Genomic DNA, 16313 nt, shown 5'->3' with positions numbered 1-16313 from the left:
GTTTAATATAATTTTTTTAATTAGTTTAACGATAAATAAATATATATAATATAACCATACTTTATTGTATTATGGTTTATAGTTCATTGACGCATTGTTTGATGCTAATTATATAATAGTAAATTGTGTGAACATAATAATTTTTCCTTAAAAATATGAAAAGAGAAGAATGCTTAATTTACACATTTTTTTCTCATTTTTTTAATTTTCTTTATGCTGTGTTTTTTTTAAATACACACAATAAAAATATATTTCTTTCATCTTTGTGAAAAAATATAAAACATGCATAATATTTTTTTGTTACATATAAAAATATATTAAATCGAGGGTAAGAAGAAATGTAAAAAAAATAAATATAATACAAAAAATAAAAAAAATAAAAAAAAAAACAATAAATTTATAATAACTTGAATTTAGCTTTGAATTTTCATCATGTTATTTTGGTATGTTAAATATATTTGGGACTTATTATGAATTAACATTTTAATTTGTTGTGATTATTTTTTATTTGAGTGCAGAAAATTGTACATAAAATATATTTTGTATCATATAAACATAATATCTTTGTGATATTATATTTGATTTTGTATTTGTAAACATTTGGGTATGAAGATTAAATTATATATATAATTTTCTTTTACAGATTATATGTACTAAAGTTGAAAACTTTATAAACTATATTTTTTTAAGGATTTTAGTTAACTTTATACATATTTGCACACTTTAACTTTTTTTGTCGGATGTAAAATGAGCATAGTAGAAAATAATTATAGAGGCGATGATAGCACATCCGATGACGATATATTAATTGATAACATTAAAAAAAATGTGTATTCTACTAAATTAAATGATACCCAAATAAATGATGCCAAAATAAATGATACCAAAATAAATGATTCCAAAATAAATGATTCCAAAATAAATGATACCCAAATAAATGATAATACAACTTGTATACCAAATAAAGAAAATGTTATAACGAATAATAGTAAGTCAAGCGCAAAGGAAAAATGCAGTACTATTCGGCGTGTTGGATCGAAGTTAAATACAAAAAGGAAAAATGAAGAAAATTTAAATGTGTGTAAAATAAAAAAAAAACAAAAAAGTATTAGTGCTGATAATGATAATTTAAATTCAAATAATACTACCAGTGAAGGAAAAAAGACATTAAAACATTTAAAAGAATCTGTAAAGACAAAAAAGGAATCAGGTGAAAAATCATCGCGAGTTAAAGAGGAAAAAAAAATAGCAAATAAAGTAAAAAAAGAAACGGTTAAGAAACCAAAAAAGATACCTAAAAAATCCGAAGAAAATTTCGAACCAATAAATAGATGGTGGGAAAAAATAGATGATCAATCTGATACACAATGGAATTATTTAGAGCATAGAGGTATTATATTTTCTCCTCCATATGTACAACACAATATTCCCATTTTTTATAAAAGTATTAAAATAGAATTAAATCCTAAAGCAGAGGAATTAGCTACATATTGGTGTAGTGTAATAGGAACTGATTATTGTACAAAAGACAAGTTTATATTAAATTTTTTTAAAACATTTATAAATAATTTAGAGAAGGATAATATTATAAGACGAGAAAATGAAAATAAGATAAAGAACGGAGATATATCAAATTTTAAATTTATTGATTTTATGACAATTAAAGAGCATTTAATTAAATTAAGAGAAGAGCGATTAAATAAAACAAAAGAAGAAAAAGAAGAAGAAAAAAAAATTCGAATGGAAAAAGAATTGCCATATACATTTGCATTAGTTGATTGGATTCGTGAAAAAATTTCAAGTAACAAAGCAGAACCACCTGGTTTATTTAGAGGTAGAGGAGAGCATCCAAAACAAGGATTATTAAAAAAAAGAATTTTTCCAGAAGACGTTGTAATTAATATAAGTAAAGATGCACCTGCCCCGAGACTCTATGATGATATGTGTGGACACAATTGGGGAGATATATATCATGATAACAAAGTTACATGGTTAGCTTATTACAAAGATAGTATTAATGATCAAATAAAATACACATTTTTATCAGCTCAATCAAAATTTAAAGGGTATAAAGATTTTTTAAAATATGAAAATGCCAGAAAGTTAAAATCATGCGTACATAAAATTCGAAAAGATTATCAAAATAAAATGAAGAATAAAAACATTGTTAATAAACAATTAGGCACAGCTGTTTATTTAATCGACTTTTTAGCTTTAAGAGTAGGAGGAGAAAAAGATATTGATGAAGAAGCAGATACAGTAGGTTGTTGCAGTTTGAGAGTAGAGCATGTTAGCTTTTCTCATAATGTAATTATAAAAAATGAAAATACAAATGATGAAAATGATAATAAAATAAGCAAGATACCGTTACCTAAAAATTTAGAAGATATTTTAGAAGATGATTGTTACATAACATTAGACTTTTTAGGTAAAGATAGTATCAGATATTTCAATACTGTAAAAATTGATAAGCAAGCATATATTAATATGATCATATTTTGTAAAAATAAAAATAAAGATGAAGGAGTATTTGATCAAATAACTTGCTCAAAATTAAATGAATATTTAAAAGAGATAATGCCAACATTATCAGCAAAAGTTTTTCGTACATACAATGCTTCAATTACTTTAGATCAACAATTAAGAAGATTAAAAGAAATAAAAGGAAAAAATGATGATTCTTTATTATCTTGTGATATTGATATACGAAAACCAAAAAAAATTAAATTAGAAAATGCAACATCATCATCAAATGTGTTAAGTGATTATAACGATGCACCAAATAATGAAAAAATTGAAAAAAAGGAAAATGAGAATACATCTAGTAATGAAAATTTGATGAAAAAAGAAAATGAGGATAATAAAAATTCGCCAATAGAAGTAGATGTATCCAATGTTAATGATCTTATTAACTTTTTTAACAATGCTAATAGAGAAGTTGCTATTCTTTGTAACCATCAAAGAAGTATTCCAAAACAACATGATACAACCATGTCTAAAATAAAAAAACAAATTGAAATTTATAATGAAGATATGCAAGAGTATAAAAAATATTTACAATATTTAAAAAAAAATAATAATGAAAAGGAATTTACTTTTGTTTCAAAGGTTGTCACATTAGATGGATCCTTACGACCAAATAAAGTCAAAGAAAACATGAAAGAAGAATCATGTAAAAAAAAACTAATCGCCCTTATTAAAAAGGTAGAATTACTAGAAAATCAAATGAAAGTAAGAGATGATAATAAAACAATAGCATTAGGAACTTCAAAAATTAATTACATGGATCCAAGAATAACTGTTGCATTTTGTAAGCAATTCGAAATACCAATAGAAAAAATATTTAACAGAAGTCTAAGACTTAAGTTTCCTTGGGCAATGTTTGTCACTAAAAATTTTCGTTTTTAAAATGGTAAAAATAAATAATTATAAAATAATACTTTCAAAGGAATGAGCGATCCATGAAATAACGAAATATTTCTCATTACACAAAATTTGCATAAAGTTTTTTTTAAGTTTATAAAAACTGCACATAAAATTTGTTATATGCATATATGCTAAACAAGATCAACACATTTATACGAATGTGCATGTATTATATATATAATATGTGCAAGCTTATTGAACTCATTTTTGATCTTTTATTTTTTAAAGTTATAATTTTGACATTTTTTTGTATAAATATAGTTTTTTATGTTGAGCATTGCATATGTTTATATTATCAAACTTTAATAAAAAACAAAAAAATAGATAAAAAATAAATAATAAAATAATTTAAAATAACTGAAAACAATATCATTAAATTGTTTGAGTGTTCAAACTATATATGTTGCGTATGCAGATTTAAAAAATATAATACAAATAAATAATTTCCCATGTTCTATATCTAGAAAATTTCAAATTCAATATGTTCATATGAATACATATTGTCAATTGCAACACAATCCTTTTCACAAGTAAATATAATGACATTTCCTACATTAAAATTATTTAATAATTTTTTTAAAATATTATTCGATGTTTTTTCTAATATTTTTTCTATTTGATACACAAAAGTAGAGAACAGTTGTAATTCAAATACTAATTTACTTTTACAATGTGAACAAATCATGTTTTTCCCTTTTAACTGATTCTTTGTATATTTGTATATATATAAAAATTTTCCTTTGTATGAATATCTTAATATTTGATTATAATTTTTACTTAGATATGAATAAAATTTAACATACCCATTCAAATCATTTTCAAAAAGTTCTACATTGTCTTTATCACTTCCATTATCCATATTGTCATTATCATTCAATTCTTCGTCTTCATTAATTGTATTAATATTTTTTTCATAAGATTGATACATTTTGTTAGCTTTTTCATATAAATAATCTTTTCCATATTCTTCATCATCTTCAATTAAAGAAATATAATAACATGGCAAATTAACATTATTCACATCAACATCATTTAAAGTTATATTATTAAGTTCAGTTTGGTTATTTATTTGATTTAATTCGTTTTGTTTATTATTTATCTGATGATTTTTGTTTACTGATTTGTATTTGTTATTATAGTTTTTGGATGCATTCTTATTACTATAAGATATGTTATTATCATTTTTTATTTTTTCGTTTGCATAATTTAAGCTTTCATTTATGCAACTACTAAGTAATGATCCATTTGTATTTTGACTTTTTGCATTTTTTGAAAATAAAGTATTCCAATCTATTAATTTTTCAGATTGAGAATTAATAATATGTATACTTGAATCTTCCCTTTTAATATTTTCATTAGATGAATTAGTTGGTTTGGAACCCACATTTTCTTTACTACTATTATTATTATAAGTCATAGGATATATACTCATATCATTTTTTTCACCATTTTTTTGATTGTTTAATTCCAATATATTAGAATTGTTTGTGGGAGATTCTCTTATTTCAAAATTTTCTAAGTTTTCACATATTTTTTTCTTTCCTTTAATACATACCCAATTATTCTTATTCATATTGCATTTAGCACTATTCATGCAGCAGAAAATATACAATATTCTTATGTATATGTCATAGGGGGTTGATAATTGGAATAAAAATGTCAAATTTTTCTTACATGTGGAACATTTCAAATTAAAAACTGTTGAATTTGTTCCACATAACCATACAGGATCCCCTCCAAATTTAGAATCATTTTTCAAGTCAAAATTATTATCAAATTCATCTGATAGCACTCCAATATACATTATTGTTATATTTGTTCTTCTTTACAACTTTATTAGTATTACCAATACTTTAATAGTCCAATTATTTGTTATTATTATTATAATATATATAACGTTTAATTGATAACGAAAATGCAATATTATTAAAAAGTTCAACTCAAAAAAGGTATAATATGCATATAAAATGATTTTGATAAAAGTCTATTGTTTTTTGTAAAATGACAAAAAAGTGAATATCTTCATAGTTTAATATCGTCTACATTTGATGAATTAATTGTTTTTTAAGATACAATATTATAATTGTTATCCGAAACTTAAATAATGTGCGTTGTTTGTTTTTGTTATCTTATATTTTTATTGTTTAGCAGTTTAATATTTATATACTTTCAATATATATAGAAAACATTTCACTATAATAGATCCAGATTGGTTAAATCCACTATATGTATATTGCAACTATTAATATATTTTTTCTATTCAGAAATATTAATGAAACATAGAATTCCTTCAAAAATGACCAAATATAGAATATTAAATATGTTATATAACAAATTGACCAATAATATATAGCATATTTTTTATTAGTAATTCATATTATGAATATTTATTTCTTATAGTTAATAATAATTTAACTTATACAAAATTCAAATTTATATTTTTTTGTAAAATAAATGTAATTTTTATTCTCAAATATAATAAATAAACCCTAGAAAATGATAACTGATTAATCCTACTAATTAGTTATTGGTGCTATGGAAAAATAACAATTCTTAAACATTTTAAATGATAATAGGGGTATACATTTTTGCTTAAATTGTGTTTATATATCCACTTCGTTGTTTTGTCATTGCTATATATTTCTATTTTTTTTTAAATAAAATTTTTATTATAAAAAGAAAAAATGCAAGTTATATATTTTAATTATGAAAAAATTGCATATATGAAAATAAAATGGGAGAAATGAAATTCGATTATAAAAATGTTTACAAAAAAATATGCTATTGTTATTCTATTATATTGTCATAAGAAAAACCTTATTTGTTCATAAGACAAAAATTTTTACTCATCACCCTCTTTTAATGTATGTATGGATGGAAAAAATGTTTAAGATTTTTAGCTATTTTTTTTTTTTTTTTAAATAGCTTGTTGTGTGAAGTTGTATAGATTTAAAATTCAATGAGAACAAAATTAAGGTACCAAATCATATTATTTTACTATTTGTATAATATAAACTTTTTATAATTCCAAATTTATTGTTAAAAATAGTTTTTTTTATCATGAATAACAATTCTTTGCTTATTATTTTGAAAAATTATGTTTATAAAACAGCTATAAATAGACAATTATAATTTTTTTTTTGCATTAACATTTCATAAAAAATGTTATTTTGTATTTTCAATTTATGAACGTTAATAAAAAAAAATAATAATATAAGACTTAAATATAGTTATACAGTTCAAATGGTTAATTATATATAATAGCAATTTCACATAAAAATATTGCTTAAAATTGTTATAGTGATACATTTGTAAAAAAAAATTTATAATAATATTTAAAATTTATATAAATATATATGCACATATCAAAAAAACAAAATTGTCTATAATAGTTGTATTTAATGTCGAAAAAGTAGAAATTGTAGTAAATTATCGATATTAAAAAAATATACATATATATAAAATATGCAAAGGGGAAAATATATTAATATTACACTTTAAAAACAATATCATTAAACGTACTGAATGAACATGACAATAGTTTAAATATATAAGCTATATTTGTTTTTATTTATTTAATTTTTGTTTCCTTTTATATGTATACATTTCCTTTATATATTTTAAATAAATAAATATAAATAAATATAAAGGAAAAAAATAATAGATAGACAGATAAATGACAAAAAAAAATTACAAAATATTTACAATAAAGTATTTTAAGTAGATAAAATGCCATTAACCTATCTAAATTTCTTTATTTTATATATATAAAAAAATTATTTGCGCACAGCATTCCTTTTTGAATATATATATACACACACGCACATATATAAATTATAGAAAATGCCAAAATTTATGAGTGAATCACATGAAAGTATATCGAATAAATCGGATATCCAATTAAAAACTGAAGATGGATCGTCATCAAACCGAAAGGGTGGCTTAGTTTCAAATAAAATGATTTCTAAAGATGCTTATAATAATAGATCTAGCGTTCAGCAGCTATTAGCAAGAATAGCTCAAGTAAAAATATATAACCTTTTGAAATATATTTTTTGTATGTAAAATGTGAAATAAAATAAAAAATGAAATGATAAATTACAAAAAATATATATATGGATACATATTCACGTTTTTACAGGAAATTGATGAAAATAAGCCAAGTGATGTAATACATTTTATTGTTGACTTTCTATGTAAACATTACCCAGAACATTTGCGTGGTTTTGAAGCTGTATGGAATGGAGGTATATATTTTTCACTAATTTAATTCGATAAATGCAATAGTAATTTTTAATTATGTTTTGTTGAAAAATATTCATAAATATATATACATATGTGCTTTTCCTTAATATAGACCCTGATTTAGAAAAAGAAAGAATATTAGTTGTGGACTTTTTTAAATATCAAAAATTACCAGTAGATATATCTGTTCATTTTATCAATGCAGGATTTGATACTATAGAAACATTATGTACATTATCTACAAATTCCCTTGATGATGTAGAAAAATTTAACAACACTCGATGGCTACCAGGGCATAAAGTTCGATTACAGCAAACCTTTAACGATATTACTACTAGGGTTAAAAACTTCAAAGAAGAAAGAGATTCATTAATAAAATCGATAAGTCAAAGATTTATAAGTGCACCCCATTTACTTAATCCCATTATGATTCCCAAAAGAATAAATCCTATAATATTACCAACTATTCCTCATATGTCTTCACCGATTCAAGTTTCTAATAGAACAAGTAATTATACAAATGTCGATAAAAGATTTCACGCACCTATTATTTTCAAAAGATGAAAATAATTATGCTTATCTAATGATTTGATATATGTATATATTATTTGGTAAAAACACACTATATTTTTAATTTTGTTAAAATGTTTTAATTGTAATAGCGTATTACATGTATGTATTGATTAAAATTTTTAATCATTGATATTTTGATATGTATAATTTTCATATAATTAATCAAAGTATTTTATTTTATTATGTTTTATTTTTCATTTGTTAATATGTTGATTTATATTAAAAATTATTTTCTTTTGAATAAGTGATAATGATGGTGTTATTAAAAGGTGTAACAATTGCGCTTTTCTTTCACCTCTGCATTTAATAGTGAATAAAAATTCCAATCATTTGGATAGTGCGTGTCAGACTGCATCATATATAGAAACTAATTGCTATTATATATTTTGCTTGCACAAAGAATAGACATGCACCAAATTAATGATCTTAAACATTTTTAAAATATATGAAAAAAAGCGGAAATTATAAAAAGATAATTTTTTTTGTGAACTGTATTAAATCAAATATAATTATAAAGACATTTGTGATATATTTATACAAAGTTTACTTAACAAAAAATAATGTATTAAAAATGGTTGTTGGATTAATAAATTAACTATTTTGAAGGTGTAATTTATCAAAAAATAATATTATAAATTACCATACTCAAAAAAAAAGAAAAAAATACATATATATATATACATCGCGCACTGTTACATATATACAATCACCCATTGTGCAAATGTTATGTATCATAAATGATGCATTTTCAAAAAAAAAACTAATAAGGACTAACGACTAGCTATTAGTGATTAATTTTTATGTTTAAAATTTTAATTTCATCTAAAGGCTTATCCCTTTTATCAGTACGGACTTTTTCTATATCTAAAACAACTTTCGTTCCTTGTGTTACCTTTCCAAAAACAGTGTGCTTAAAATCTAACCAAGGACAAGGAACAGTTGTTATGAAAAATTGTGATCCATTGGTATTAGGGCCACAATTTGCCATAGATACCATAAAGGGTTTTGAGTGATTAAGATGATCAAAAAATTCGTCTTCAAATTCACTTCCCCAAATACTTTCGCCTCCTGTTCCATCTCCCCCTGGATCTCCAGTTTGAATCATAAAATGCTTAATAACTCTATGAAAAATACAATTATTATAATATCCATTTGTTGAATGAGTTGCAAAATTTAGAACAGTTTTTTTACACTCTTTGTAAAAAAAACTGATATGTATTTCCCCCATTGTTGTATAAATAATAGCACTTTTCGGTGTTTTTGTATTGTTATTTTTTTCAATGTTTTCTATAGATTTTGTTGATAATAATGAACTCAATTCATTTTTGTTTGGTTGCTCATTATATATATCTCTTTCATCTAATTCATGTTCATTTATTATTTTTTTAGTAAAAATATAAAATCTAGCTTTTTTGTATACAGTACAAAATAAAGCACAATCAGATATATTTTTTTCATTAATATATAAAGACTCATGAACATTTGTTTTAATTTTATTAGCAGGTATTATTTTTTGATATAAGGAAAGAGATAAATATCTTAAATTTGTTTCATTTTTTCCGATTATATAACATAATTGATTAGTAATAAAATTGACAACTTTTATACCAATAAAAGTTGTATATATTATATATTGATTAGATTCATCGAATATAACCATATCTAATTTCATATTCTGATTTTTTATATGTTTTTTTATTTCTTTTTCTATAAAAAGTCTTTTTCCAAAATCTAAACTATCTATATGTAAATTTTTTTTTAATGGATCATTTTGTGCAGTTAAATACATTTCTGTACTTTCATCATAAACTCTATATAATTTCATGGTTTTAAATTTATATATACGTATAAAATAATTTTCTGAAAAAACCACCATAAATTCTCCATCTGAACTTATATTTATACATAGTGCATAAGTTTTATATTTACATAATTCGTATAAATCTGTTTCACTTTTATAGGAGAAGCCAAGTTTTTTAGCTTTATTATATCTTGTATCTATAGAAGTTAATATATCCAAATCATTATTATTATTTTCTGTGTCACTGTTATTTATCATAGGATTATTATTATTTTTATTTGGAAATTTAAAATTAGTAGCATCTACTATATCAATAATTCCTTTATTATCACTTAATATACATAAATTGTATACTTTGTTATATTTTATTATTTCAATAATGTTAGAACTTAAGTCTATTGCATGTATATATGTATCGCTTTCTAAAGGTTTATAAATATAGATGCACGGTTTTTCACTTGATGATATGGCTACTTTTACAGATGTTGAAAAAAATGGAGAATAAACAAATTCTCCCGTTTTAGGCAAAAAATTTAAATTTATTATTATATTCATGTCAAAACTACTAATATCAAATTGCTTATAAGTTTTATCTTTTGATAAACTTCCTAAAAATTCTTCGTCCTCTGACATGAATAAGTATATAATTTCATCGGAATGAACTTTAAAATGTTTTACAAATTCAATAGATCCTACATTTTTATACCAAAATTTTATAACTCCATTACAACTTCCTGTTATTATATATTTTTTTTTATTACTCACAAGAACATGAGTTACAACATCTGTGTGCATATAACTTACTTCATAATGTTTATTTGTTGGAATATTTTTTAAATATATATCATTATTTATTCTCACTTTTTTGTGACTTTTTTTTTTTTCTTTAACTTTTCTTTTATTTGATACCACATTTGCTTTATCTTTTGTATATTCAGATGAATCTTTTATTTCATGTTGTTTGTCATTTGTGTCACTATCTTCTTGGTCAATTTCTTTATCTTTTTCATTCCCAGTTTCTTCTAAAGGGCATGGTCCATAACTTCCATCACTTGATTCACCATCTGTGACATTTTCATCCTTTTTATTATTTTTTTTATCTTTTTCATTTCCAGTTTCTTCTAAAGGACATGGTCCATAACTTCCATCACTTGATTCACCATCTGTGATATTTCCATCTTTTTTATTATTTTCTTTTTTTCCATTTTTATCAGTTTCTTTACCCTGTTCACCACCTTTTTCGTCTTGATCCTTTTTTTTTAAAAATTGCATAAAACTCATGGTATTTGTTTTATTTTACATAAACTAAATACTAACCACAAGGATGCACGATATTTTGACCATGCTCATTTATCTTAATATTAAGCAAGTGAATATATAAACAAATGCGTACATATATATATATTTTAGTTATTTACCTAAATGTTATATACGTATTTGTTATTATTATTATTTTTTTTTGCCAAATTCAACCCCCCAAATCGGAAAAAATATTATTTACGCAAGTGGCGAAATTCAATAGAGTTTGTTCATATATAACATATAATTTGGATGCGAAATATATAAAATAAATAAAAATACAGAACGTTGAAGAAAAAAGGGCATTTTCCCAATTTTTTTTTTCAAAAGTATATATTTTTTCCCCCGAAGTAAAATTAAAAGTATAATACTCTCATTAATATATAGAAATAAATGAAAAAAATGATAATCTTAATTTTATATATACATTTTATGATATATATTATATCTACTTATCTAAGCTCATTAACTCGTATTTAACAATGAAACTATAAACCTTTACCCTTATAAAAAATAATTATCATTTTTTTTTTTATTGTTATAATAATTATATATATGCTGACGCATGTATAAAGTATTATTAATAAATTATTTTACCATTTGTAATTAAAAGAATGTATGAATAATTAGACTACATATTTTATAGCATTTACAAATAAATAAGAACAATCACATACAAACAATTTATAATATTGGTTATTATATTATTTTTGCTTAAATAAAACATTATTGCATTATTCATGGATCATCTGTAAATCAAAATAAACATTTTCCGTGATAGAAAAATATATTATCATATTTTTTTGTGTTATACATGGTTATCCTGTTTAAATGACATATATGTATTCAATCTCGATCCACATATGTATATACCCCTTATCAATATTACTTCGCAAGAACAGATAAAATTATTTATGTTTTCATAGTAGTAATATTTTGCCTATTTTATAATACTAAACTTTGCTATTTATATTTGGAACAAATGATCCAGTTGTGTGTGATGTTTCCACTTACTATAAATAACGCAAAGAAAAATGTGAATTATTATATAATGTTAGTAGAAACTACCATAAATTAATGATGATGGTAATGATGATGGTAATGGCGATGGTAATGACGATGGTAATGACGATAATGATGATATGATAATGATAAATGTTTGAACTTCATAGTACATAAATTATTCACAAAACAAAATATTTTGTTGACATATACGCAACAATAATTTGGTAACATAAGTAGTTTACATACACAAAATATAAAGATATATATTACATGCTTATATATTTATATAAATGTAAAGTATAAAGTTTGAATATTTTTTGGGATGAAATGGCCATAAGGTATAAATTAAAAAAAAAAAAATTATTATACACTTACATTATGGTATAATATGAAAAAAATAATTATAATAAAAGGTAGCCAATATAAAGGATAATTATATTTAAGGTTAAACGAAATTTTAAATTATTTTTTCTAAATATAGTAAAATGTGTAAAAATAAAAGGCAAAATTAGTATTATAAGTGGAAATTTTCGGCTTAAATATCAATATTTCAAGTAAAATACATATGTATAAATAAATATAACAATCACGATTTTTTCTACGTAAAAAGGGAATAACGAGTTGTATTCCTTTATAAATTAAACGCATAGTGTAACATAAATAAATTTGGTCATTTAAAAATAACTCATTATTTATCCTCATTGAAAATAATAATAATGAGCTACTACGAAGAAATTGTGTATTTCGATTAGTATACTTTTAAACATAAAATCTTTTAAATATATAATAAAAAATGTGATATGAAAGTATGATACCTAAAGAATAAAATATGTAATGCAATATACATATATAATATAGCTTTATTATTTCTCTTATATATTTATTACAAATATACTTAAAAAGCTCCATTTAGAATGTGTAAATTATTAATTTTATTTTTGTGCTTAATTTTTTTTTTATGACACTGTGTAAATAATTTTAGCTTATTATCGTTGGCCAAATATGCATCATATTAAATTATGAATAATATGATTTTAATTTTTATTCGTGAATTATACATGCAAAAAAAACGAAAGAGTGTACATTAGTGTGTTAATAATTTGGGTATAAAAAAAAATATTATATATTTATATATATAATTATATATATATGATGCTCATATAAAACAATGATAAATAAATATAGTCACAAATAATTTATAGTAAACACATTGCATACTTATTATGAGTGTATACACATTTATATAATTTTTGCTCTTTTTTTCTTCTTATATAAATATTTTTTATTAAATTAAAAAAATATAATAAGAAGACATGCAATATTTGATGCTTTTCATTAATTTTTAGGGATCCTCTTTTCTTTAATATATTTTTAGTTTAATTTATTACATATGTAAACTAAATATACTAAAAATATGTTTATCATTTTTCTTTGATATTTTGCACTTATTGTTCAAGAAAAATAAATATTTTTTAAAATTCATTTGCACACGTATATGCTTATAATTTAAGCAAATATATAAATTTATGTTTGATCAATATTGATGCATCTTATATATATTGATTATCATTATCCGCTTTTTTTTTTTTTTTTTTTTTTTTTTTTTTTTTTCTTTTTTTTTCTTTTTTTTTTACTATTTTTTAATTATATTTTGGTCATGAGTTTAAGGGTTAATACTTAAATAAGTGAAAAAAAAAAAAAAAAAGATAAGGTATTAACAATACGATTTTGAAAGCAATGAATTTGAGAGATAAGAACATGATTCTGACGAGCCCATTTTTTCATTTAAAAATTAAAATTACTTAAATGTATAAGAGAACTGATTTTTTACATATATGAATATATTGCTACTTATAAGGATATGTTTTTTGTATACTAATTGTTTTTAAATATAATTTCATATAAATGTATAGACATAAATGAAATGCATATTTCATCAGAAATTCATTTTTATGAATAATAAAGATTTATTTATATATTTTTTTGGCTTATTCATTTTTTTCACCTTTTTGTTTTTCAATCTTATATTATAATTGAATATTATTTAAATAATTTAATTTTTTTTTTTATGAATTTAATAAGGTGTGATAATTTTTTAAAAAATATTTTGAAATCCTTTAATTGTGTTCATATATCATTTATGTATATATAATTGCATATTCATAGATAGTTTTATTTTTCAATCTTTAAAAATCGTGTTTATTATAAGCATAATTTATTATTTTCCATCTTTTAATAAACTTTTCCATTTTTTTTTATGAGGGAATAATATATTCATTGGTGATATTAAGCCAATACACTTGAATACAATTATATTAATATTTTATGTGTATTACATTTATATTGTATTTAAATGCATAGTTTTTATATTTTCTTGTAATTTTATTTCTTTAAGAATTGCGAAAGATAATAACCCAAACCCCAAACAATACACATTTTATATGTTTTCATTACATTTATGTGTAAATATATACTATATTCATGTGTGTGTGTAAGGAATAAAATGTATTTATGCTTATTCTTATAAACAAGCACACTTATATATATATATATATATATATATATATATGCATATATATAATTTTCACATTTTTTCAATTATATATAAGGATGAAAAATATAACAATAATTATACAGAAAAATGTTATTGCAATTAAATTTAAATTATTGTGTATATGTTTTATGTAACTAGTGTAAAACATATTCATTCATGTTTTCTATATTCACATAACTGCTGGTTCATTTTTATATTATATACATGTTTTTAAGTGAAATTTAAATTAATTTATACTATCAGAAGCAAATTTTTATGTCAACTATTTTTTATGAAATGTAAAAATTTATAATGCTTAATTACATTTTGAATATTTATTTATGTATTATATTTTACTTGAATAGTAAAAGCCCAATAAAAATAGACGTAATTTATTAATAAATTATAAATATTTTTAAAAAATGTCTTTATTATTATAAAATTTATATATTTAAAGCTATTGTACATGTATATATATATATATATATGTATGTTGTTACATTATTATCTCACATATATGCATGTATGCTTGATGAGAATATACTTTATATTTGTCTATAATAATTATGTATTTTTATTCCATTATATGCTAATAGAAAAGCATATTTATAATATGTTATTATAATAATAGTATATATATATATATGATATATACATACACATTTATGTATTTTTTTTCCATTAATAAAAAACGGAAAAATTAAATTTATTAAAAAACTTAATGCTGTAATTATTTGTAAAGGAATGGATATTTACAATGACATAATTACACGTAAGAAAAATAAGACTTTAAGAATTTTTTTTAAAATTTTACTAATGTAGTAGAGGGGTGGAATATTTTGGAGATATTAATAATTATGAACATATACATATATATATATTATACATACGTATATAGTAGGAATAATAGTGTATAATAAAAAATAAATATTCATTCAAATATATCTACTTATAAATATTACCTCCATGTAATAGTTCATAAACAATTATTGTTTATGATTTAAAAGGCAATCATTTTTATTGTAGAATATTCTTTTGTAATATATATATATATATATATATATGTATATATAATTTTTTGTTTGTTTTTTTAAGCTATATACATTATTATTTAATGATATTGTTAAATTATTTTTATATAACTTATTATTAATACATGTATATGTTTATGTGTATGAATAAGATATGTATGTATTGATACTACATAGAATTGAATCTTTGTGCATATACATATGTGTGTTATTTCATTTTAAACAAGAGAAATTATTAAAAATGCTTAATTAAAGACGTTTGAAAAATAGAAAGAAATAATATTATATACTGATTTAAAAAATGTGTGAGCTCAATATATTTATAAACTGAAGTATATATTGAAAAAAAAATATATATATGTATATATATAAATACATTTAAAATATATATACCTCATTG

General features: G+C 21.4%; 4 protein-coding genes across 4 annotated transcripts; 2 read left to right on the top strand and 2 right to left on the bottom strand.

Moving 5' to 3' along the window:
- Window positions 1–747: 747 nt before the first annotated feature.
- PY17X_1111200 (eukaryotic DNA topoisomerase I) lies at window positions 748–3408 on the top strand (the record flags this gene model as incomplete). Its single annotated transcript, XM_720567.1, has 1 exon — window positions 748–3408. The coding sequence occupies one exon, from the start codon at window positions 748–750 to the stop codon at window positions 3406–3408; it is 2661 nt and encodes an 886-aa protein (XP_725660.1).
- Window positions 3409–3886: 478 nt separating this feature from the next.
- On the bottom strand, window positions 3887–5230 carry PY17X_1111100 (PDCD2 domain-containing protein, putative; the record flags this gene model as incomplete). Its single annotated transcript, XM_720568.1, has 1 exon — window positions 3887–5230. One exon carries the CDS (start codon window positions 5228–5230, stop codon window positions 3887–3889), a length of 1344 nt encoding a protein of 447 aa, XP_725661.1.
- A 2039-nt stretch (window positions 5231–7269) lies between these two features.
- Window positions 7270–8235, top strand: PY17X_1111000 (stripes inner membrane complex protein, putative; the record flags this gene model as incomplete). The annotated part of the gene is made up of 3 exons (XM_022956459.1): window positions 7270–7449; window positions 7568–7673; window positions 7784–8235. 3 exons carry the CDS (start codon window positions 7270–7272, stop codon window positions 8233–8235), a joined length of 738 nt encoding a protein of 245 aa, XP_022812364.1.
- A 793-nt stretch (window positions 8236–9028) lies between these two features.
- On the bottom strand, window positions 9029–11326 carry PY17X_1110900 (uncharacterized protein; the record flags this gene model as incomplete). The annotated part of the gene is made up of 1 exon (XM_719028.1): window positions 9029–11326. The coding sequence occupies one exon, from the start codon at window positions 11324–11326 to the stop codon at window positions 9029–9031; it is 2298 nt and encodes a 765-aa protein (XP_724121.1).
- Between the last annotated feature and the right edge of the window lie 4987 nt (window positions 11327–16313).

Source organism: Plasmodium yoelii (assembly GCF_900002385.2).
Source record: "Plasmodium yoelii strain 17X genome assembly, chromosome: 11".
In the NCBI taxonomy this organism is placed as follows: domain Eukaryota; phylum Apicomplexa; class Aconoidasida; order Haemosporida; family Plasmodiidae; genus Plasmodium; species Plasmodium yoelii.
This window is presented reverse-complemented; position numbering and strand designations above follow the sequence as displayed.